We start from the raw sequence: 23,930 nt of genomic DNA on the forward strand, positions 1-23,930 counted from the left end.
TAAATGGGATTAAAAAAAGATAACTCAACCAAATACACCACAAATAACACCACCACAAAACTAAACCAAAAAACCAATATCCAATCCAAACACAATAACCACACAACATCAAACAAGACATTAAGGATCAAACTCTGCATTCCACCTCCTGCTTCTCCCTCTACCTGTTCCTTGATGTTCTGCAGCTCCTGTAACTCTCTTTGCACCAGCATCTGCTCCTTCTCCCTGTGCAACTTCAGCTCTAACCTTTCCCTTTCCAGCTCTTCTTGCAGGCGCAATTGTCTGAGTTTCTCCAGCTCCACCCGCTCTCTCTCCATCTGCAGAAGCTGCTCCTGCTGGCGGTGCAGTCTCTCTGCCTCAGTTTCACCCTCTTTGTGTATGGCACCTGGTGGAGGGAAAGGAGGAAGACCACCTGGAATTGGTAAGCCAGCAGTAGGGGCAGACAGGACTGCTGGAGGTTGGGTGTAACCATGTGTTTGTGCAGGACCTGAAAGTGGGTAAGCATGTGCAGCAGGGGCAGGCTGTTGTGGCTGCTGAACAGTTGTTACTTGTTTCTGTTGTTGGCTACTCAGGTGTGCCTGGGACAGGTTTATTGGCTGCTGCTGCTGATCAGCTGGTATGACAACTGTTCCTTGCACCGAGGTGACCTCTGCTGATGAAGAGGACACTGTCGCACCTTTGCCAAGGTAAACTGGTTCATCCTGGACCACTGAGCTAGTTGTCATGGGAACACCCACTAGGGCCCCTGCAGTTGCTGAGGTTGTTGTGGCAGCAGCACTTATGTCAGTGGCTGATGTTGTTTGGAGGCCTGGTGCTGGATAACGGACTGCAGCTTGTCCAGATAAGGGCATTCTGGGGCTCATTGGTAGCCTGCTAAGACTAGATAGGGGCACTGGTGTCATGTTGGCAGAGAGGTATGGCCTGTAGACTCCTCTTATTAGTGGTCGAAGAACAGAGGCAGGCTGGGTTGTGATGGGAAGTGTAGAAGCAATGGGGGTCTGAATAGTTGAGTAGATCATCCCATCTGAGGATCTAATAGCAGCGGGGTACATGGCTCTTAGACTTGCCTGCCTGGCATTGATAAGATTAGTTAAGGCTTGACTGTGAGAGATTGGCTTCCCATCTAATCCAAAGAGAAGGTTTTGCCTAATGCCAAGACCAGCTGCAAGTCTGGAGGCCATGGGCCCAGTACCTCTGCTCAAACTGCCAAACTGCATCAAGTCTGGGTTGCTTCCATAGCGATCCATGGAATTGAGTGCTGCACACATTCGGCTAATCTCCCTTGCAGTTGTGGCACTGTACTGAGCCAAGTTAGCTTCTTGGAAGTTAGCAATGTCACGCGCAGAATAGCCATAATCTGAACTGATGTTGGACAAGGAATTGTATCTTCTGATAGGCAGTGTTTGTGCTGCAATGTCTCCTCCATGCCGTAAATCTGTATAGGAACCATACTGCATCCCCACATATCCTCCATAGCCCTGTTTCATAGCAGTTAGATCCATGGCAAGTTCTCCTGAAGCTTGGAGATGTGGTTCCACTTTAGAATGGTAAGACTGTAACCCAGCTTCAGCAAGGTTTGTATCAGACATTGAAGGCTGGAGCCTACCAGGAAAAGGTAACGTGTAGGCCTTACGCCCATCCATTGGATACTCATGGTACCTTCCAGGTTGTCTTTCTTGGTCAGACTCATAGGTGAGAGGTGGGGCAGATGGAGGCCTTATGCCTTCTTTCTCAGGAGCACCAACACAGGTTCCACCAAATGGAAGTCGATAAACAACATCACAGCAAGCTGGTTGGTTGTCAGGCTTAATTTGGCCTCCTGTCAGATCTACAGCATCCTGTCCTTCTTCTACCTTGACGAGCTGAGTCACAGCCCTGGCTGGGTCTGGGCCCCCATCCATTTGTACAACCATACTATGTGGCGATTTACCCCCTGATATCAAACCAGGAGGACTGGGCTTTCCCTTGAGTTCAACTGGACCAGCGCCATACAGTTCAGGGTTAATGATTGGTGATACAGCACTGACCACAGCTGAAGCAGTGGTTGTCTGACTGACGAGCAAATCTTTTTTCAGTAAAGGTGAGATTGGGCCAGTAAGGTTGTACCTGGCTAAAACAGATGCCTGTTGCTGCTGTTGTTGCATCTGATGGTGGTGTTGCAACTGTTGTTCCAGGAGCTCTTGTTGTTTCTGCAGCTTCTCTTGTTGTTTTTGAAGCTCTCTCTGTTGTATACTGAGGTCTTCCAGTTTGGCATCAATTTTTGGTATTGATGGGTCAGTTGGAGGTGAAACTGGTTTATTCTGGGAGAGACAAACTGCTGAACCCATGCCTTGTCCCAGATCCACCCGGTTTTGATGTGGATCACCATAAACTGTTGGTTGTTTTGGCTGGGTCATGAACATTGAAGCAGCTACGGTGACACTCACAGTGGTTGGTGTGGTGGTTTCCTGTGTGTTCAAATTCATAATCAGTGGCTGTACAATCGTTGAATGTCTGCTACCCTCTGGTCCACCATGGTATTTTCTGCTTTCTGTGGCTAAGGAGGTGAGATCCATTCCTTGGTCAGTCATAATAATAGGAGCTGGTTTAGTAGCTGTTCTAAGGTCCACAACACTTCCACCATGAATCATATGGCCCTGCTCTACCCTCGAAGTCCCTGGGACTGTAGATATCCTACAGAGGGAGATATTATCCATTGAAACAGACCCTCTGGTGTATATGCTGGCTGTGGTGACCATGCTTGTTCCGACATTTACTTTCTCCACTCTTTGTGTACGATAAAAGCTCCGTGTAGGAGAGTGGTGGTAAGGTGGTGTGTCTGGAGGGCTGCCACATGGAGAGTAAGTATCAAATGTTGATTGGCGGCTAAATCGGGTAGGAGAAGACAGCGGGGAAGTTGCAGTATTGACTGTCGTTGGCCTAGCTGGGCTTGAAGGAGGGGAGTATGGGGCATCCTGAGAGGATTGCTGTCGATAGAGCCTAGGGGAAACTGATCGATGTGATGTTTGGGTTCCCTGAGCCATTACTGGTGAAGTAGGACCAGAGCCTGCTGACTCCATTCTCAATGCTGAACTGAAAGTCTGTGTAGAGAACTCAGCTGTAGCTCTTCTTGAAGGAGAGCGAGTGGGACTCTGTGGTGGTGGTGGTGATGGTGAAAGAGGAGGACTGGTGCTTCTGTAATAAGTAGTATACTTGGGAGAACGGGGCTCAATAATTCTCTCAATAGAAGATGTTGAGCTGTCTCGCACTTGGATCCCCCTGGTCTCCCCTACCCTTCTGGTAATGACTTCTCTTTGACTGTAGGCTTGGGTAATCTCTGCAATCTTGCTGCATACGCTTGAGACTGTAGCTGAAGATGCGGATGTACTACCCATATGCCTGCGACCTATTTCAGACTGAGTGGATGTAACAGTATGGCTTGAACCAGTCTGAGAAATAGTTACTGCATCTCTAGCATAAACACCATATGCTGCAATAGTGGTTGCTGCCACTGTTGGAGTTATTCCATTCTTTCCTGCTTGGGTTTTGAGTCTATCTTTGTGTCCATCCTTTGCAGAATAGTGCTGTGTTACTCTGACATCAGGGATTCGCCCTGCAGTCTCAGCAAAGGACACAGGAGCTGAGATCTGGGTGGGACTGGTACCTGGTGTAAGGAGAGCATTACTTTGCTCTAGTAGCTTAGCAAAGGCTGAGCCTGTATCTAAGAGCTGTTTATCTGGGTAAGAGCTCTCAATTTCAATCTCTACTTGCTCATCTGTGGCCTGTTGCATCTTGGTAATGTTCTGAGATGTTTGTCTAATCTCCTCATAAATATCAGTTTCTGTCTCTGCTGCCTCATTGTCATATCCTGTTTGATCTTGCTCATATTCATACTCATCATCATAACTTTGCCCATTAATGTCCTCCTCATAGTACTGCCCATGTCTTCCATGTTGCTGTTGTTGCTGTTGTTGTTTCTGCTGCTTTTGAAGCATTTCTGCCTTTCTCATCATCTCCTCATAGACCTCCTCAGCACTCTTCAGAGGTTTGGAAGTTGAAGATGGTGCTGTGGTGGTGGTTGCAGTTGTTTTCTCTATCGGGGAATAGAGTGACATGAAGGTTGGCAGATTATACTCACTTCCTGACTTGTAAAGTTTGGACTCATATCCCTCTGCCTCTGAGTCAAGACTTTGAGGCGAATATTCAGAAGCAGAGGAACGATGAAGCTCTTCCATTTCTGCTGCTTGTCTTAGCTCTTCTGTTGGAGACGCATCCTCAATAGGTGACAGATTGCTAGGTGGGGTCTTGGATCTTTCTCTGCGCCTCTGAGCCCTCAGTTCCTCTTTATCTCTCTTGGTCTTTCTTGCTGTACTTCTAATTCTCTGCTGTTCCACTTCTCTCATCTTTTCCTGTTCTCTCAGAAGTTCCTCTTCCTCTCTGAGTTCATCCTCTTCTGAAGAATCTTCAATGGTAGGAAGGAGAGGGCCATGAGAGCGGTGGCGTGCTTTCCTCTGCTGCTTAGCCTCCTCCAGTCTTTGCCTCCTACTGGGGCTACTGTCACTATCTTCCTCCATTGATGAGATGGACGTAGGAGATTGTCCAGAGCCATATGAGGATGAAGTGGGTGGCAGAGTAGAGGAGTAGTCACCACGAGAACGTTCCTCAGGAGATCCTGTCAGACTCTCCATCTCTAGCTCTGGTTCCCGATCAAGGCTTAAGTCGTTTTCATTGCTCAGCTCGATGTCTCGACTGTAGCTATTGGTGTTATTGAGTTCAATTGTTTTGAAGCGCCTCAGACCTCCTTGCGATGCCATCACATCTTCCTCACCCTCTTCTAGTGAGCCTTTATAGACATCAGTAGAGCTCTTAGTCTCCTCCTCAAAACTACTGGAATGGTGCTGAAGGCGTCTCTTTTCTTTCCCTGAGTCAGAGATTATGTGCTTATGGTGGCTTTTCTTGGGTTTCTGGTAGCCATATCCTTCGTCTTCCTCATCTTCATCTTCCTCCATCTCTTCCTCCTCCTCCTCATTGTCTTCATCAGCACTCATCTCCATTATTTGTCTCCTCATGAACTCCTCATCGGTCATCTCTGTGGGCTCAGCTTCCTTTTCTTTCTTTTTCTTCTCCTTCTTCTCCTCTTTCCCTTCCTTTCGCTTACCCTCCCAGTCTCCCCCATCTTCTTCTTCCTCAAGTATATCTTCCAGCTCCTCATCAGAGTCATATGCATCTGGAGGGATTGACAGAGAACGTGGGCGTTGCTTCCCTCTGTCATCCAAATCTCTGTCTCTGTGCTTCCTCCCCCTTCTGTCTGCCTTCTCTTCAGAGAAGCTCTTCTCTAGTAATGGCCTCATGGAGCTTTCCAGCTTGGTGATTTCAGAGGGACTTGGTGGGGAGCCCCGGCTGCTGATTCCCCTTTCACTCAGCTTCATCTCTTCTTCCTGGATTAGACCTGTGATTTCACTGTGGGAGCTGGAGATACCATCAGATGAGTAGCCAGTGTCACTGAGACTCTGAGGGCTGCGTGATAAGTCGTGGGTGCTGTTGTTTTTTGTATCCTACAGAGAAAAGAAAACAGAAAAACAAATGGATTAGACTTGGGGGAGCTAAGGTTTTTAGTTTTGATGATAATTTATATCAATTTTACAATGTGTTGAAACTGGTCAATAATATCAATCTGCATAAAAATTAAGCCCACTTAAAATCACTTTCTGATTTTAGATGCAAAATTCATACTTTTTAAAATTACAAATAAATACGAGTTTTAAAAATGGTATTTCTTATTTAGAAATTTGCAGTAATATATCCTAGTCCTATTTGTATGATAGCCATAATATGGTATGGTTTCAGTTTATATTAAAAATATCATTATGATGCTTGAACCTGTACGCCAAAACTGCAGTTTTCAACTTTCATTGTCTTGTAAATAAAAGAAAAAAGAAAAAAATATAAAAAATAAAAATAAAAATTGATGAAACTGATTTCATATCAACTGGATTTCATTCACGAGATCACTAAATCACCATGAAGACATTTTATGTTTTTCCATTAAACTTAGTTTTAAGCCAGTGGGCTGAAATGGAATGCTTTAGTTTAAATCAGTCTAAAAGAGATTTATTTATTACTACATGCTACTCATGTCTTATAATTTAAGGGACACAATGCCTATTAGAATTATTCAGAATCAGAATACTTTCTTCATCCCAGGTTGGAAATATAAATAGAAAAGAGAACATGTACTGAAAACAAGTAAAAACAAATAAAAAGAGACTCAATGGTAAAATAAATATCAGTCATTACATATTTAGAAACTTTACATTCATATAACACAAATAGGTTTGCGCATACTCATTTTGAATCTAAAGAAAAAACAAACAAACAAAAATATATTACTATCAGGTTCACTAGCATTAGCTAACACGTAGCTAACACATCTAACACTTAATCCTAAATAAAAACTACTTAAATATAACTTAATTTAAATATTTAAATATGTAATAAAAATTGAGAATTGAGTCAAAACACTTGGATTTTACTCTACATCTTTGAATCTGATCTGATTTATTCATTTGTCTCAAGACAAATAACATTATTATGCAATAATCTTAATGTGACTTATAATTGTTAGGTATGTTGAGCCATTGATGGAAAGAGGTTAGTCAAACTATGTTTTTCATGTTTTTTCCTTTTGATGATGAGCTCAAAGTAAGATTGTATAGCTGACTTTAATATCTGAACAAATGAAAACTCATTCATCAATGGCTCTTAATAACAGTCATTTATAATCTCAAAGGAACCAACCTGGTAAATGATTGGGGAGATGGAGAAAAGGATGGAAAACTGGTAAAAATCATGCAAAGCACTTAAGGTGGTTATAATGCATCTGTACTTTGAGCTCTGTATAATTTAATTACTTAGCAGCTCTTCAGATGATAAAGTCCAGCACTACCTTAAAAATGACCACAAGAGTGCTACATGAACTAAGGGCTTGGAGATTTTACAGATTCATGACATGCCAATTTTTAGAAGAATTGGAACAGCAAGAAAAGGTTCTTCCTGCTGTCTTTGTTTTTCAATCTCTGTCTCTCCCCAAGGTAATCCAATGCCTTGCTGCCACTTGCAGCCTCAGCATACTGTGAAATGGGAATCAATGACATACTTTCCAAATCAATATGGACGTCCAACACTTGAGGAAAATGGAACCGATTTAGCTTAGAATTACCTAATATTACATCTATGCAACAGTTATTTTGCCATGTAAAGTACCCATATCTGCAAACAAAGTGATTATCATGTCAGTGTTGCAAGTAAATGTATATGTATAAGCACCAGTCTGAATAGAAATATATAGGGACATTTTGTACAAGAACTGAAAACATTAAATAAGCTTTGCATAGGCAGCACAAAAGCCATATTAACCGAGCAAGAGATACAGTACAAAAAATATGACACATCATGGGCACTAGTCACTTTTAGTGACAATATCATCTTAATAGAGTGTGGGAAAATGAGACAAGGCAAGTATCTCATCCCTCTGTAAATAAGTGCAGAGTCAAAATTGATGTATTTTAGTTGTCACTACAATAATAATAATAATAATAATAATAATAATAATAATAATAATAATAATAATAATAATAATAATAATAATGAACATTCCCATTTTAGAAATGATCAAATATGACTGCAAATAAAATATGTATCATAAATCAGAAGGCTCATTACAAAGCTTTAGCATTTTGACTCCTCTTTAAAAAAAAAAGAACAAAACAACCATAAGTTGTATTTATGGATCAGAGACCAAATTTAAAAAAAAAGATTTCTTTTGAATATTTAAAAACAAGAAACATGTAGCAAAGGATCCAAATTAATAGTGGTAAAATAAGAAGTTCAGATTTACTTATCTGAAGTAAGTAACTGAAACTCAGAAAAAAACATTATATAATGTTTACATTGGAAAAAATAAGTATTGAATGTGTCAACAGTTTTCTCAGGAAAAACATTTCTAATGGAGCTATTGACATGAAATTTTCACCAGATGTAGGCAGCAATCCAGGTAATCCGCACATACAACGAAATCAAAACAAATAAGTATTTAAATCAAGTTATGTGTAATAAAGTGGAATTACGGAGGGAATAAGTATTGAATACATAAAGAAAAGAAGCATCACGTGGCTGCATGGAGGCTGGAAGGGAAGACAATTAAAAACTTCTCAAGTCAGTCTGAAGCATACATGTGGTGTAAAACGCAAACACACACACCCACACACCCTGAGTTTGTATCCAGAAAGGCTAAAAGTAATCCCAACCCTGACCCTTCTCCCATGACTATGTGAATATGGAGAATCAGCTTATAGAAGTTATTAGTTGTTTAGCTGCATTCATGAACAATAGCAATGCAACAAGCATAAAAGCATGGATGTGAGTGACACAGCTGCACAAGATGCTGTAGGCCATCTACAGTAAACCAACATAGTCTCTAGTTAATGTGAAAAACCTTTAGATAACTATACCTAGCAGTTTTTCTGTGCGAAGGACAAGGTCAAAGGCCTTTTTTAAACTCTAGCTTTAGTGCCACAAAAATGAGCAGCATGGAGAAATCCTCTGCTAAAGCTCTGCAGGTCTGAACCAGAGCGCGAGTTTGATTTAAAAAACCAAAAAAAACCAAAAACATAAATGTGAAGCTGGACCATACCTCAAAAGTCAGTTTTTACTTATATGCGACCCAGATCTGTTTTTTTACATTCTTGATTACATGTAAACTGAGTTCAATTTTATAAATATAGTGTCAAATCAGAGCCAAAAGTAGCCTAATGCCCTGTGGAAGTTGCTATTTCTCAGTTTTGCCTGGGGTAAAATAAATAAATGGTCATAACTCGAATGCAGGTCTGCTTTTATTCACTGCAAACCTCAGTCCGAACAGTCAAATCAAAATTCATCACTTCCATGGCCTGAGTGTCTTGCTAAGTCTATCCTGGCATGTCTCTCTAATGGCGATACATCCTGAAATTTTGGAGGAAATCAGTTTCAGTGTAGACAGACATGCCTCAAAACCCTCCTGGCTCTAAGTCTGTATCCACATATTTCTGTACAACTGCACGATGACTTTTGCATTTTCTTTGTGTCTTTTTGCATAGTTCACATTTGAATGTGATATTGGACACATTTAAAAAACTCAAAAATCATTTGTGTTCACTTTTTGGTCATTTTCCTTAGTTTAACACATAAATTGGTGACATGCAAAAATCAGACTTACATCATAGTGCCTGGACTTCTTAATGTCCTTGATCGGTGTGATCTGCTCTCCTTTCTTCTGGGAGGGCTTGGTCTCTTTGGAAGTTTGGTTCTCGGGCTCAGTCTTGAGCTTTTCCTCTGATGGTTTTGACTGTTTCTCGATCTCAGTGGTTGTTACTGGTGTCGTGGATGGTGCTGTAGTCTTGGTCTCAGTTGGCTGTTTGGCAGCTGCGGGTGCAAACGGGCTGCTAACGACACTTCCCGCCTGTGGCTTCTGGCTCTGTGTTTGGGGCTGGCCTGGCTTGGTCCCTTGCTGGGTGGTAGGTTTGTGGAGGGGACTTTGCTGACTGATTGGTGTCTGATGTCGAGGCGAGCCCGTGGGTTGGTGCTTGGGAGACGGATGAGGAACAGGAAGTGGAGGCTCATCAAGACCTTCTCCAGACATCAGCCGCTGCGTCTGGCAGTTGAGACATAACCACTCTTTTTTCTGAAACAGAGAGAAGACAAAAAGACAAACATGTAATTTGTTTTGTGTGTAATTGTGATACAACCTTAGCCTTACTGCACCAAAGATCGCTTTATGTGGATTAACTAATATTGTTTCACATTCATAACCTGGTTAATATTCTTAACTTTCAACTCAGCATTCACTTAAATAGCAAACTACAGCAACAGCCTCACACACACATACACTCACATACTGTGTACACTGAAAATCTTATTTCCAGACAGAGCTGTCAGAGGTGTAGCGGCTAAACTGAGCTGATGCACGTTTCTAAAAGGCCAAGTCGCTCTAACAGCTACTCCCTGTTTCATCAGATCAACTCTACTCGATTTCACACACTGTGAGCCTGAGTGGCAAAAAATGAAAGACTTGGTGCACAACAGTGTACTTAATCTAGCTTGTAATTTGGTCTTCTTCATTCTGACAAAGCCAAACTAGTAGCATACAAATATATTTCGAAAATTTACAATATCATAAACATTACTCCAGAGACGCAACATTTTGTTAGAAACTCATCACCTTTCAAGATAATATGACAAAGAGGTATTTACAAATTTGCTTGCTGCAACAGTTTTTCATTTATCCACCTGGTGAATATTAGTTTGTTATTCCCTTCTTCTTAGTAGTGAAGTACAGTAGTGCAAATGTTGGTATTGTAAGTAAATACAAAAACTGTTTTGTCAATGCCAATACAGATGCTGATACTATAAAGGCAGCATAAATAGGAGAGAGCAGTGTGTCATGATTTATGAGACGAATTATCATCAATTTGTAAATGCTGAACACATTTTAATGACCACTAAATCACTATGATTTTTAATTTCACATTAATTATTTAATAAAACAAAACACCTTTCATCTTATTCTGTGTTTTAAAACTGGAGTTTTTGGAGACCAGAAATGTAAATGTACCTGTCTAAAGCACTTTGGGTCAACTTCTGTTGTTTAAATGCAGTGTTGGGGAGTAACGGAATACATGTACCACCGTTACGTATTTAAAATACAAAATATGAGTAACTGTATTCCATTACAGTTACCGTTTAAAAAGGTGGTATTCTGAATACAGTTACTTTGCTGAAATAAAGGGATTGCACGGCTGTCTTTTCCTGTTTCATATGTTAGGCTATGCTCTCTCTATTTTTGGTAATTTCGTGCCGGTGAAAACCCAAACAAAACACGCATTAAGAGGCTGAAATGCCTGTGTCTCAATCTCACGTCTCATAATGATGTGAAGAAATATTTTTTTTAAATTATTTAATATGAAGGCAATAGGCAGAGTGTTACAGGCATACCCCTAAAGAATGTAGCCTCATGGGCAGTGTAGTCCGTGCTGCAGGGAGAATAGACTGCCATACCCGTTATGTGTCTGTGTGAGTCTATCAACTGCAAAGGATTTTATCTGCCTCTTTAGCTTCTACATAAATAAAATGTACATGTAGCACTTTTTATAGACAGAAGAATTACAAAGTGTCAGGGGCTGGGTCTGTGACGTTTTGAGGCTATTTTGTATTTTAGATTTTCTTATTTTAAGTTTGTGATAATAGGTTCTTGTGTTATTAATAGTTAGGATTTAGTTAAGTTTTATTCTGGTTTTTGTTTCATCTTTGTCTCCTTGTTTATGTGTCATGTTTCCTGTCCAGTGTGTCACGTGTTTTATGTCTGTGTTGTGTCCACGTTGTCAAGCTCGTGTGTCATGTCTACATCTCTCCATGTTTCCTGTTTTATTGTGAAGAGTCCAGTGTTAGAGTCTAGTTAAGTCTCCTTCTGTTCTTCGTCGGGTCGCCTGTTTATCTTCATGTCATGTCTCGTCAGTCCACAGAGTTTTTGCTACTACTCAGGTTCAGGTTCATGTTCATGTTCAGACTTTTTTCACATTTATGTTTGCATGTTCCTCTTCAGTTCCATGTTCATGCCTTATGTCTATGTTTTCATAGTTTAGTTTTCCCAGTTTAGTTTTTAGTTTAGATCTTGCCCCTATTCGCCTTGCCTTGTTTTGTCTTCATGTTTTTTCAGTCAAATAAACGACTAGCTTTTTTTTAAACCTTAGTTTGTTTCTCCTGTGTCTGCTTTTGTGTCTGTTCCATAAATACACCGGCGTGCTTCATAGTGTAACAGAAGAAACAAACGTATAACATCAGATCAATATGAAACACAATAGAATGCAACATACAACACAAAGAAGTAGCGCTAAATGGTGTTGTAGTGTCGTGCGGCCTATTGCTAACTGCTCCAATTAGCTAGTTGCTAATGGTGAATTCTACCCCATGAGCATTCAGAGGGTTTTTTCTTAGAGTTCAAGATAAAATTAACAGTCATCAGTGGCAAGAAATGATGAGAGTGACTAAAAACAATAAATTATCTACCTGTACAACACATAAATGAGGTGTAACACATTATAAAGTGTTTTGTCCTATGCTAACACTGACTAATAGAGTTAGCAGCACAGCAATACTACAGGAGTGAGGTCTAAGGCATAAAACTGAGAAGAGGGTTAGTTTTAAATTTACAGTTGCATTTCAACATAATATATAATACTTATGCATTATGTATTTTTGATGATCTCTCCAGTATCTAGCTCACCACCCACCAACGCCACCAGCACCTTCTGTTTATTCTGTGCCAGTGTGTCTGTTTCTGTCCATGACAGCTAATGGAGTTTGGGGCTGAAGAGCAGCTGTATTACTCATGTAATGAATAATTGACAGAAGCAGTTGTTCCTCTTCAACACTTATCTATCATCTCTATTCTTATTCACCTCCATCGAGTCCTTTCTCTTTCTCTACACCAAACTCACCAAATCTCTTTCTACAGAAACTCCATTCTCTGGCTCATTCTGCCTTTAATAGCTCTCTCCCGCTCTCAAGCCTCCTGTATTTGCTCCATCCCCTGTCTTTTTCTGAATCCTTTTGGGAGTTTATCTGCGATTAGATGTCACACAAAAGACTCCATCTCCCTTAGATTTCACAGTGACAGTGCTGCTTTGGGCCGAGCAGTGAGCACTATAATTGGCACAGGATTCACAACATTAATAAATATAGTAATATAAGCTGATCCGACAGTTTTGAAAATGCTAGCCTCCAGTTATCATGACCAGCTAATTACAGTAAGAAAAACAATTAAATGGTAGAGGAACTAGAAGCTGAACAGACAACAGGTTACATCCAAGTGTTTGTTTTTCTTTTTTCTTTTTAATCATTTATCTTTTGCCATTTGTCACCAAAACTTCTTTTACAATATAAAATTCACAGAAAAACTCACATTTCAACATTTAATTTGAAATGACTGAATAATGCAGCTTAGGATACGTGAAATCTTAATATTAAAAAAAATTGGATCAGTCATTTAAAAATGAGGGGGAAAAAAGATCAAAAAAGTATGTGCGCTCAATGAAACCTAAAATTTAAATTCATTTGAATATCCTATTCCCACCAACATGGCTTCTGCATAAAAAAAAAGAAACAGATTATCAGAAGATGGAAAATCTTTTTGCGCATTAGGGACTCATAGCATTACAGAAAGAAAATATTTTGAGACGCCTTCACTGGAATATCTTAAATGCCTTCAGCAATTATAACTGAACAAAGTAGCTGATGAGGAAGTCATCTTCTGATTGGCTGCCTCGATGCTAACTGTAACTGAAAATGAGTTTATATCCCAGTGATTATACAGGAGATGTATCACTGTCAAATCTTTAAGCTCAACATAAATGAAGCTTAATTGGGGTTCAGGTTTAAACTCCTGAAGAATACATTCTGAATACAGTACAGTACACCAAATGAATGTAAGCCGATGTAATGCCCTCTGACATGATGGAAACACAACTCTGTGTGTGTACATCCCCTGAAGCACCACATTGTACTGTAGGTTCTGAAATGGTTGAATCATTTTTCAACCCTAAAGTGAACTCATTCCCTCCTTTTCTCAGAGAGAGTATATTCAAGATGACATTACAGGGAAGTTTGTGAGTGTGTGTTTTCCCAGTGGTGCCCACTTAGCCTATATAGCACAAACAATCTGGCCTTTTCTACTCCTGTCAATAACACTCACTAAAATGCTCCATCAGTGCTAATTCATGCCGCAGAGCACTGCTGTTTTCTTTTCATGTGTCATTCTGCAGCACATTCTGAATCTTCTCTTTCAGAATGTCTGTCCTTTTACAGCATGTTGAGCATAGCTGGATTTGTTTTTGTCCTATACCTTCCAGCTCTCGTCTTTTTTTTTCTTGTCTACCTTTCTGCTCTTTTTCAGTCCATTTCCTGCTATTTTCAGTTACTCCATCTATTTCGCACTTAATAATAGGGAAAGAAATGGATTTGCCTTTTATTCATACCCACCTGTCACAAGCAGCATTTCCCTGCCACTGGATTTTATTCGCAGAAAATCTGTAGCAGTAACTTACTATTGCTTTTACTTTGTCTTATCCAAATAGAGGTCTAGCAATTGCACCTTCATGATGGAGAGTAACAGTACTGTCCAAAACTCTCAGGCTTACACTCATTTCTAAATAGGTGCAGCTATTTATTGAAACATACATTTAAAGTAAGACTTGGCGTAATTCAAACGAGCTTGTAACTCAATATTTGGTATGATCGCCTTCATTCTTCCAACACAGCCTGAATTCTTTTAGGCAACTTCTTTGTCATTTCTTTAAGTAGTCTTCAGTTCACAGGCTTCTTGAAGGACATTCAAAGCTCTTCTTCGGATGCCTTTTATTCTGTTCGCTGTCAAGATGCTCCCACACCGCTTTAATAACACTGAAATTTGGATCTCCATGAAACCTGTTGATACTGATTTTCAGTCCAGTTCTTGTTTCCCTTCTATAAAAATGTCATCTTGACAGCCATCCTTCCATTCAGTCCGTTGGGTTTGGTGCTAGTTTTTATGCTTGAACAAGTCATAGGTCAGTGTTAAGCGGCTTCACAAACAAAGTACCATTCTTCTGGCTCTCTTCCACAGTGTGTCTTTGTTCTTTCTTCCTCCCCTCACCCCCAGGCGATCACGGCAGATGGCCGCCCCTCCCTGATCCTTGTTCTTCTGAAGGTTTCTTCCTGTTAAAAGGGAGTTTTTCCTTCCTACTGTCTTGCTCAAAGGGAGTAATTTGACTGCAGGAATTTTCTCTGTAATCTTTTACAGGCTTCAACTTATACTCCTTAAAGTGACTGCTATTGTAACTTGGCTCTGTATATATAAAATTGATTTGAAAATTGGGAAAAAAAGGACAGGTACAAGGACTGGACTGAAAATGAGTAAAAGAGCAGCCTATGTCCAAAGAAAAACTTTGAAAGAAATTCAAGAAAAGCTGGATAAATATTATCCAAAGGCACTTTAAAAATGACAAGAATGTCTGTTTCCTTGGAAGAAAAAAATTTAAAAAATGAGATGTGGGTCAAGATTTTTGCACAGGACTGTATTTATCTCTGACTCTGGCCAAAGCTGCATCATCTATCGGCATGATTTTCTGTCGCTCCTTTCTCCACTACATAGTACTGCTACTATATGTCTGTGTGGACTATTACATTTACATGGCTGGTTCAAGGCTATTCTTGCTATTCATAACCAAACTTTGCATATATTGTAAAATAATGAGTTACGAAAAATTGCCACATCTTTTATTCCACAGCTACAAAATATGACTAAAGGCATTTGATGAATTCTGTTATGAGCTGTGATTTAATATAGTTACACTGGTTACACTAGCAACACTCTTACTGGTCCCGAAATTCAGTTTGTACAGAAGACATCGATGTCAAATATCTCTATATCTACCGAGTGCGATTAGTTTATTGTTACAAAGACATCCCAACCTTCAGAAGCACTTCTGTCAGTTTCTTAGTCAGTTTCATGATTTTCTTTTTCCTGTTTTACTTCTCCCACATTTGCACCTGAAGTTTCTATTTTTTTCTTTTCACCACACAGTCATTAAACTTGTATCTTCTCCTTCCTCTCTCCTCTCTGCCTGTCACCCTCTGTCTCTGCTTCTCTCCCTCCAACAGAGCAAGGGCTATTTTTACCCAGAATGCCATTGTTCTGCTCGAGCGCACACTTCCTTAGCACAGGCTTCCGCTTTAGGCAGCACTCTACTGCGGCACACATACACTCATATCCTCACAGAAGCACAAATGCACGCATGTAGACATGCAGCTCACATCAATGCAAAATGGAGGAGGCCTCTGTAGCTGAAGGCTTACCAGAAAGAGAGAGGGATGACAAGCAGAAGGAGGAAGAAAAGGAAAAGAAGGGAAGCAGAGAAGCTCATAGGGCTGGAGGGGTGAGGAAAATGGGAGAGTGACACAACATGTGCACATATACTGTAATTCAGCTCAGCCTTTAGTCATGTGGTTCCCTGCTGAGTCTGATGCAACTGGCTTCAGTTTGTGGCAGAGGAGTACAACAATGTGTTTGGGTGTTTCCGCCCCATCAAATCCCTCATCACCCCAAAAAATAAAGAGATAAAAAGATTAAATAGATCAAATAAATTAAAAAAATCACAATTACAATGAAGATGGTCGAAATGAAAGTCCAATTTTGGAATAAGAACAAGATTAAAAAGAGCTTTTTTGTAAAGTTGGATCACTCCCATCACACCATAGATGCCACTGCTATGTCTGGCTTGGTCTCATATTTGTGGACACTCAGCTGACCAGTGATGCTATATATTCCTTACTCATCATGACATAGGAAGAGCATAGTACTTCATCCAAATACATGAGCCACATGATGTATCCACCTCTTCTTCATGAACATCATCTTGAAGTACTCACTGTTCAATAAGGGAGTATGCTGACCTTTCAGTTGACTTGCAAAGTAGCGTCAGAACTTGCTGAGCTATGGAAGTACTTCCTTGCTCACTTTATCCTTACAAATCAAACACAACATAACTCAGCTATCAACGCTCTATTTTCTTTGAGAATAAAAACATCTTAAATTCTAACCGGGCGTGTACCCCACTGCTTTATAAGTATCCAAAACATGTATTTTAGTCAGAAGACATATGTTGATGTTTTCTCCGGGCTGTTAATAAACTCATCGTTTGATTGCACTTTTCTGGGGCCTCCGTGGTTTGTGACACTGCTCTACATTGATTGATTTCGCGACAAAAGAAAACATTTGGATATTACTATTCAACTGCTGGTGGAGGTAATCTTGTTAAAATGACATTAATACCATAACTGCATTAATACGGCAAATCTCTGTTAATGAGTTACCGCGTATCGCCCTGTGCGTGGGGCTCGACGGCGTCAACGCGTTGACACAACGGCCTAAAATCCTTTCATTTTCTCAAAAATCGACAGTGCGCCTTATGTTTGAATCCTGGTTGTGCTTACTGACCATGACCTGACCACGACCGGCAGCAATCTGTCAAAAAATGTTTTAGTACGACGTTGATAAGCTACGAAACCGCACCGCTTGATGGTTGTCGGAGCATTACAGGATTACGGCCTTAGTCAGGAGCCTCGCGGAGTAATACGTACTGTGCTTCAACGTAATATTACCGGATTGTGTGTGTATAAGGACCACAAATGGCACCTGTTCAGAGACATGGTTACAAAGAGGATTTCAAACTCCAGGCAGCTGCGAAATCTGTCTGTCTTTGTTATTATGCTCAGCGTCTTTTAGTTTACATTTTGACTGCACAATTGTGAGCTTTCAGTTATGCACAAAAACAACATTGTTTTATTTTATTTATGGAACATTATTATTTAATAAATGCTGATAATTTATTTCGGAGTAACTTTTTCATGTGCATTTATGCTGTATGTTAATAAAAGTGCCTGTGTGAGACCTGGGACACAGCTTAGACTAAGAACTCTCTTTTTGTCCTCACTTTATGGCTTTAAAAAAATATCGAGATACATATCGTATATCGCCATCCAGCTAAAGAACATCGAAATATGAATTTTGGGTCATATCGCCCAGTCCTAACACCAAGTCTTGAACCCCAAAGACACTCTGTAATGATTTTTGGGCAGGTTTCACTCCTTGGTGAACAGGTTGCATCACCTCTCTCATTGAGCCTGAGCAGCCTGACTTTTATATGACAACAAAAAGCTGATTTCACAGGAGCCCTCCCACATAAACATTTTTCCTCCTGCAATTTTCAGAATAGCTTTCGATTGTCCTCCGTCTCCATTCTAATTCCTCCCTCTGGAGCTCCATCTCCTCTTCAGTTTCTACTTCCTCTCTGAATTTCTTGCTGTTTTCTGCACCTCATCCTTCTCTCCTGTCTGCTGTCCAGCGTTAATATTTCATTTGAACAAGTGCACACACACACACACCCACACACATACACACACGATGTCTGAAGGGGAATATGACTGCGAGCAAATAACTGAGAAATAAACAAATAGCCAGAAAGTGAAAAACTATGTAATAGCAAACACTATGATCACACATGCACTTGTGGAAATGACAAACACTGTGCACATATTAAACTTAAACTTTCCATTACGTCAGTACTTTTTAGAAGGTGCCTCTTTTTTCTTTTTGTGTCCTCTTGTTAAATTTCAGATTTCGTAAGACTCTCACATAGGTTATTTTGGATAATTCTACAAGTCCCAGAGACTCTGGTTTCATTTAGATTTCCTGTTGTCAAGCCAACAAAGTGAAGTGAATTAAAGTGAAGCGAGCTCAGAAGAGAAAATAGGATGAAATGAGTATGACGCATTGCATCATAAAATTGTTTGGCTGAGACTGATCTAAAAATAATAATAATAGTAATGAAAATCCTTGATTAAAGAAAAATGTCAGTGTGTTTATTTTTATTTTTTTACATCCCCTTTTTGGTCGCTTCATACAACATGTACACTAAACATTGGAGCCTCCTGTGAAGTGAAACATGTACGACAAATCAGTCAAATGTAGATCTTTTGTTAATGTTGGATTGGATTAGGAGACGAAGAAGCAATAAAAGGTGGAGAGGAGGGAGAAGGATAAGTAGAACAAAGTATAGAAAAACATAAAATATGAGAAATTAAGCTTGAGGAGGAGGGAAAGAAGGAAATGAATTAACGGTTGGGGATGAAAAGGAGGAGGAGGAGAAGGAAGCAAAAATAAATTAGAGAAGGGAAGGGGGTATGGAGGGGGTGGAGGAAAGGCTCACAGGGAGGACAAACAGGTGGAGGATGAATTATAGGTGCTTTTGTGGTTATGTAACCGAAGCAGGTCTCACTTTCACTTCACACACATTTTAAAACATTTTCTCATTTTATCATCACAATGGAGCCTCTTTAATTATGTAACCTTATTCTGAGAGGTGACGGAGCGAGTGCATAAGGCTGTGTACGTGTGTGTTTGTGTCCATGCGCATGCATATTGTGTCGCCGTCTCTCTTTCTCATCCTACCTATTTTCTGTCTCTGGCCAGCTATTCTTAACAGAGCCAATAAAACTTGAGACGAGGTTGATGTGCCCACCTCGTTCCTCTGCTGCTGCTACATTTTTCATATGTTGCCAATTTATAGCTGCCATGATGATGATTGTGAAGTTACCTGAAGCTAGGACTGTAACCACTGTAAACAGAATACAGAGCCTTTAGACAAATTGGCAGTTTTCATCAGCATCTGGCTGTTTTCAGATTTGTGAGGATTTTTTTGAGGAATTTCTATTATATAGGCTACCTGAATTAGCCTTTCCACAGAGAAGCAGCTATTATAAAGAGTCCTAGAAGCTAAACATATACTGTATCAGGCTTATAGACTGTAAATTTGTCAGCTTTCTTCCTCTGAAATACCTTATGCCCAAATATGCTCCCTTGAGCATTCATTTTCTATTTTCTACAGGCGAAACCCATATCCAGTATTTTCCAGTATTATACAATGTTTTGTTCCCTTGAAGGAGTCATGTATTATTAAATGGAGATTTCAGACTGAAATACAGGCAAAACATTGCATTTGTGGAAAATTTGGAATTTTATCATACCACACCAAGATTCTGTCTTACCTGTGCAGGCAAAATCTCTCCAAACCAGACAGCTGAGGCAAGCCTCAGAAGTGAATGAGATCTACTGCTGATATAAAATCATGGCCATTTACACACTTTTGCATTGAGTTTGAGGAGAATTGGTTCATAATGACGGTTGACCATCCTCTGAGTTCTTTCTGGTCATATTGCATCTCCTCATAGTTCGTAGTTCTTTCCTTTTACAGAGCTTTGTGACTTTACAGCAAAGAATATTACCGCCCATAGAAATGAACAGGACCACTCATCCTTGGGCCTGCAGGGTGGCTGTAGCTCAGGTGGCAGAGCAGGTCAGCCACTAACCAGAAGGTCAGTGGTTCGATCCCAGGCTGCCTCCTGGCTGCATGCCAAATATCCTTGGGCAAGATACTAACCCCGTGTTTGCCTACTGGTGGTGGCCAGAGGGCCCGGTGGCGCCAGTGTCCGGCAGCCTCGCCTCTGTCAGTGCGCCCCAGGGCAGCTGTGGCTACAATGTAGCTTGCCTCACGTGTGTGTGAATGGGTGAATGACTGAATGTAGTGTAAAGCGCTTTGGGGTCCTTAGGGACTGAGTAAAGCGCTATACAAATGCAGGCCATTTACCATTTGGGCCACTAGGCCCCCAACCACTGTGCAGCTCCAGTACATTGGATAAAAGTTAAGTACCATTTATCCAATTTACCATTTTCAACACCAGTTTCACCTTGTGGTTGTGAAGTTCCTGTCTAGATTCACTCAGACAAGCCGGTGATTTGAACTAGTAACCTGACTGTGACTAACAGGCTTAGAAGTGGAAGACTTTATGGTTGGCAGATGGACATGATGTGTTTACAGTCTGACCCACAAATCTGTCACAAGAGCTATTTTAAACAGTCTCACTGTCTCATTGGGACTGGCTGACACACAGAGATAGGCACACACATAAACACCAAATGCAAAAGGGAACTCTGTACAGTCTGTGCAGTGTAAGCATGTTTCCCTGCACAAGTTTGAGCACTGTATGCATGTGTGTTTGGTGTGCTGTGTGTGCTTTGTGTGTTGTGTGTGTGTGTGTGTGTGTGTGTGTGTGTTTGTGTGTGTGTGCGTGTGTGTGTGTGTTCGTGTGCACATATATAGAGCCTAGAGGCACTAGAGGATTTTGACTCCTGCAGTAATAGGTTGGCAGGTAGCCAGGAGCAGAGCAGCACAGAGCTACATTGGTTCTGGCTATATCAGCTCTGGGTCAACACAGAAAATCTAGACGGACAACTAGCTCCAATAACAGTTTGTGTTCTGGGAACAAATAAGCCACCATAAAACTTTTTTTTAACATATAATAAATATTGTATTTCCCCAAACAAATAAAAGTTCAATTTAAAATTGTCTTCAAAAAATAACATTAGATATATCACTACATTATGAAATAGATTATCACCATTACACCAAACTATCACAGATGTTTTTAGCCTTTTAGTTTATTTTTTTTAGTTTTAAGGCATTTTTGGCAGCTATGTTTCACAGGCTGGAAGATATATTTCTTTTAAATTAAAGAAAATAAAAATTGAGTTAAAAGAAAAATGAATTCAGAAGAAAGAAAAATGAATGTTAAACTGGGCGTGAAACACTGCATGCATTAAGGCTAATTTACACCATGGAGCCTTCCATTACAACACTGTCATAGATTTATTGCTGTCTGTGAAGCTGGATTTGAGAAATAAGTGTTTAAAGATAAGGTTTTTAGCGCATGTGTAGTTCCATCTGGAGCCAGTACTGAATGTGACATCTCTGAGTTTGCTAACTAGTGACAGAACTGATACCTCTGTTGTATCACCTGTTAGCTGTGATTTTGGGGCTTGTATAGCACTTTAGAAATGAGGACAGTGTGGAGAAGAGCCTGTTTCAGTCTGTTAATTTTAGCAAAAGCTAATCGATCAATGCAAAATTTGATCACTTTTAAACAAAAGACATGCACATATTATCTTACAGGTAGACTGCTTGCAAGAAGTCATTTTTATCTGGAGTAACATTTTTGATATTGCATTGAAGCTAAATTTTGCAACGTGCTTTCTGTGGACCTGAGTTCTCGTGGCTAATCTGTCTGTCCTTGATATTTATTATTGAGTGGCTTGTATATGTTGTGCTATTTCTTAAATCTTAACATATTGTATTGTTAAATAATCTAGTCTGTTTTTGTTACTGTTACTGTACTGGAACAACTGTAACCTACATAATTTCCCTAGGGATTAATAAAGTATGCTGATTCTGATTAACTCTGATTGCATACATGACTACAGAGACCTAGAAGCTGTAAGTCCTATTTTTTCTTGTTTTCATCATTACAACTACAACCCAAATTACTTCTTGGGAAAACAAAGTGAACTATTTCAAAGTTTTTTGCCTTGCTGTTTGTACAGAGTGTTGAACCTTGTCATCGGTGTTGGGGGCTGCTGTGTATTATTAGGATGGAATTGATCTAGCCTTGGTTTTAGTGTTAGAAAGACTGCAGACTTTGAAGTACTGAATTGTGTACTTTGAAGTGCAGAAGGCAGTCCTCACTTGGACAGGAGTATTATGGGTAGGGGAGATTGCTGGCTCATCCCGCAGGGCAAAGAAAAAGACACAATCAGACAGTTGCTAGAAAGGGAGGTGGAGGGAAAAAAAATCTTGAGGAAAATTTAGCTGAGGGCTTAGAGCGAGGAGAGGAGAAGGAAAGTCTTCCACTGTGAAAGCAGTGAGTGAGGCAGAGGGGGAGGGAGGAGGAGGGTTAGAAATGGAAAGTAAGTGGAGGTGGGGGCGGACATGAGAGGAGATGGAGTGTTGCAGGAAGAAAAAAACACACGCAGACAATAGAGAGAGAGAGAGAATGATCGAAAAGAAGTAAATGAGAGTGTGCTCAGGGTAAAGAAAGGGGCAGGAAAATAAGAACCTCGCTCAGCTCTGGTTTCCTCCTGTTTGCTCCGTGACTCACTAGATGGGAAATACAAACGCAGCAGTAACATGAAACTGAATGTCGCTGGTAATAAAACAAAGTGAGATATCTCTTCACTATTTTGTAGTGCAGAGAGGGAATTGTAATTTAATTTGAATGCATATAAAATCACTACACAATAAACACAACATTTACAGCCATGTGTAATTTTCCGCTTAAATATCAAATTTTCATTTGAGACAGCTGATTCAGGACTCAGGGTGTTTTAGCATAAGATCAAAGCCTTATTGTAACTTAACATCATACTCATACTGCTTGAGGAATAAACCCAGCATTTGTTAACAGCTTATTTAGTAATGTGCATCTATATACTGCACACTTGCATCACACAGACACAGAGATCACACAAATTGAAATTTTCAGGCACCAAAATGGGAACATATAGACTTCCTGTATGGGTTGTTACATGTAGCTCGTTTAAGCACATAGTAGGCCACGTTATTTTTGAGATGACTGCCTTTAAAATGCTCCACAATCCAACAACACCACTAACACCATTGAGAAGTTTAATGCAGTTACTCAAAATACCGTACGTGAACCTAGCAGGGGCTGTAATTGCCTGTTGGCAATCAGCTGTCAGTCAAAATGACCCAAGTTGGAACTTTAGGTCTAAACAAAATTAAAATGGTTAAATTATTAGAAATCCCTTTTCTTCTCTTTTAAATAAAGCTGTAAACCATTTCCTGGAAAGTTTGTATCATGGGAGCTAACTGGGAATTACTCACGTGTAGGTTCAAGAAACTGCAGTTTTACTTCCATAGTGGCTATTTTTTTTCCAGCTTTGCTGTTTAGGAGTAGCTAATGTGGTCTGAATCATAGTAATTCAACGAGAGGAGAAGGACCAGGCTGCAGGGATCTGATAAGCTAATGTCTGTCCCTAAAGGAAATAACTTTATTTATGTAATTATTTTATTTTTCATTTTTAGTCCTAGTAGTTTTCTGCATGAACCAACACAAGCTTAAAAGACATCACGTGAAGCATTTTTGGACTTTCCACAGATGTCTCTGGTGGGTGCCACAAAAGGCTTTAGACATCTTTTCTCACATATGCCGTTATAATCCTTGTAAGAGTTGTGAAAAACATGTGAAAAAAAATCACAAACGACCCATTGTCTGAATAGTTTAGTAGTTGAAATTTAGTAAAGTAATTTGTTTATTGTGTACTTTTCTTCAAATAAAAGTTTTGAGCCAGTTTTGCTGCTTTTGAAGAATACTTCAAGCTCATCACTGCCCATCAAATTCTTGCAGGAGGAAAAAGGGAAATCACAGAGGCACAAGGAGGGCAGAGGGAGTAATGCGCAAAAAAAAGCAGA

The 23,930-nt window shown here is 40.1% G+C and overlaps 1 protein-coding gene across 3 annotated transcripts in view; it reads right to left on the reverse strand.

Annotated features, from left to right (window-relative positions):
• The window catches only part of bsna (bassoon presynaptic cytomatrix protein a), a 117,906-nt gene that overhangs the window by 28,022 nt on the left and 65,954 nt on the right, over window positions 1-23,930 (reverse strand). For all 3 annotated transcript variants that reach the window (XM_042221041.1, XM_042221039.1, XM_042221040.1), the window contains exons 3-4: window positions 9,233-9,697; window positions 165-5,534 (exon numbers count right to left, since the gene is read on the reverse strand). In XM_042221041.1, coding sequence (XP_042076975.1) covers window positions 165-5,534; window positions 9,233-9,697 — 5,835 coding nt within the window. The remainder of the gene's footprint in view (window positions 1-164; window positions 5,535-9,232; window positions 9,698-23,930) is intronic.

Source organism: Haplochromis burtoni, unplaced genomic scaffold (assembly GCF_018398535.1).
Source record: "Haplochromis burtoni strain Fernald_Lab_line unplaced genomic scaffold, NCSU_Asbu1 Contig_60, whole genome shotgun sequence".
NCBI lineage: Eukaryota > Metazoa > Chordata > Actinopteri > Cichliformes > Cichlidae > Haplochromis > Haplochromis burtoni.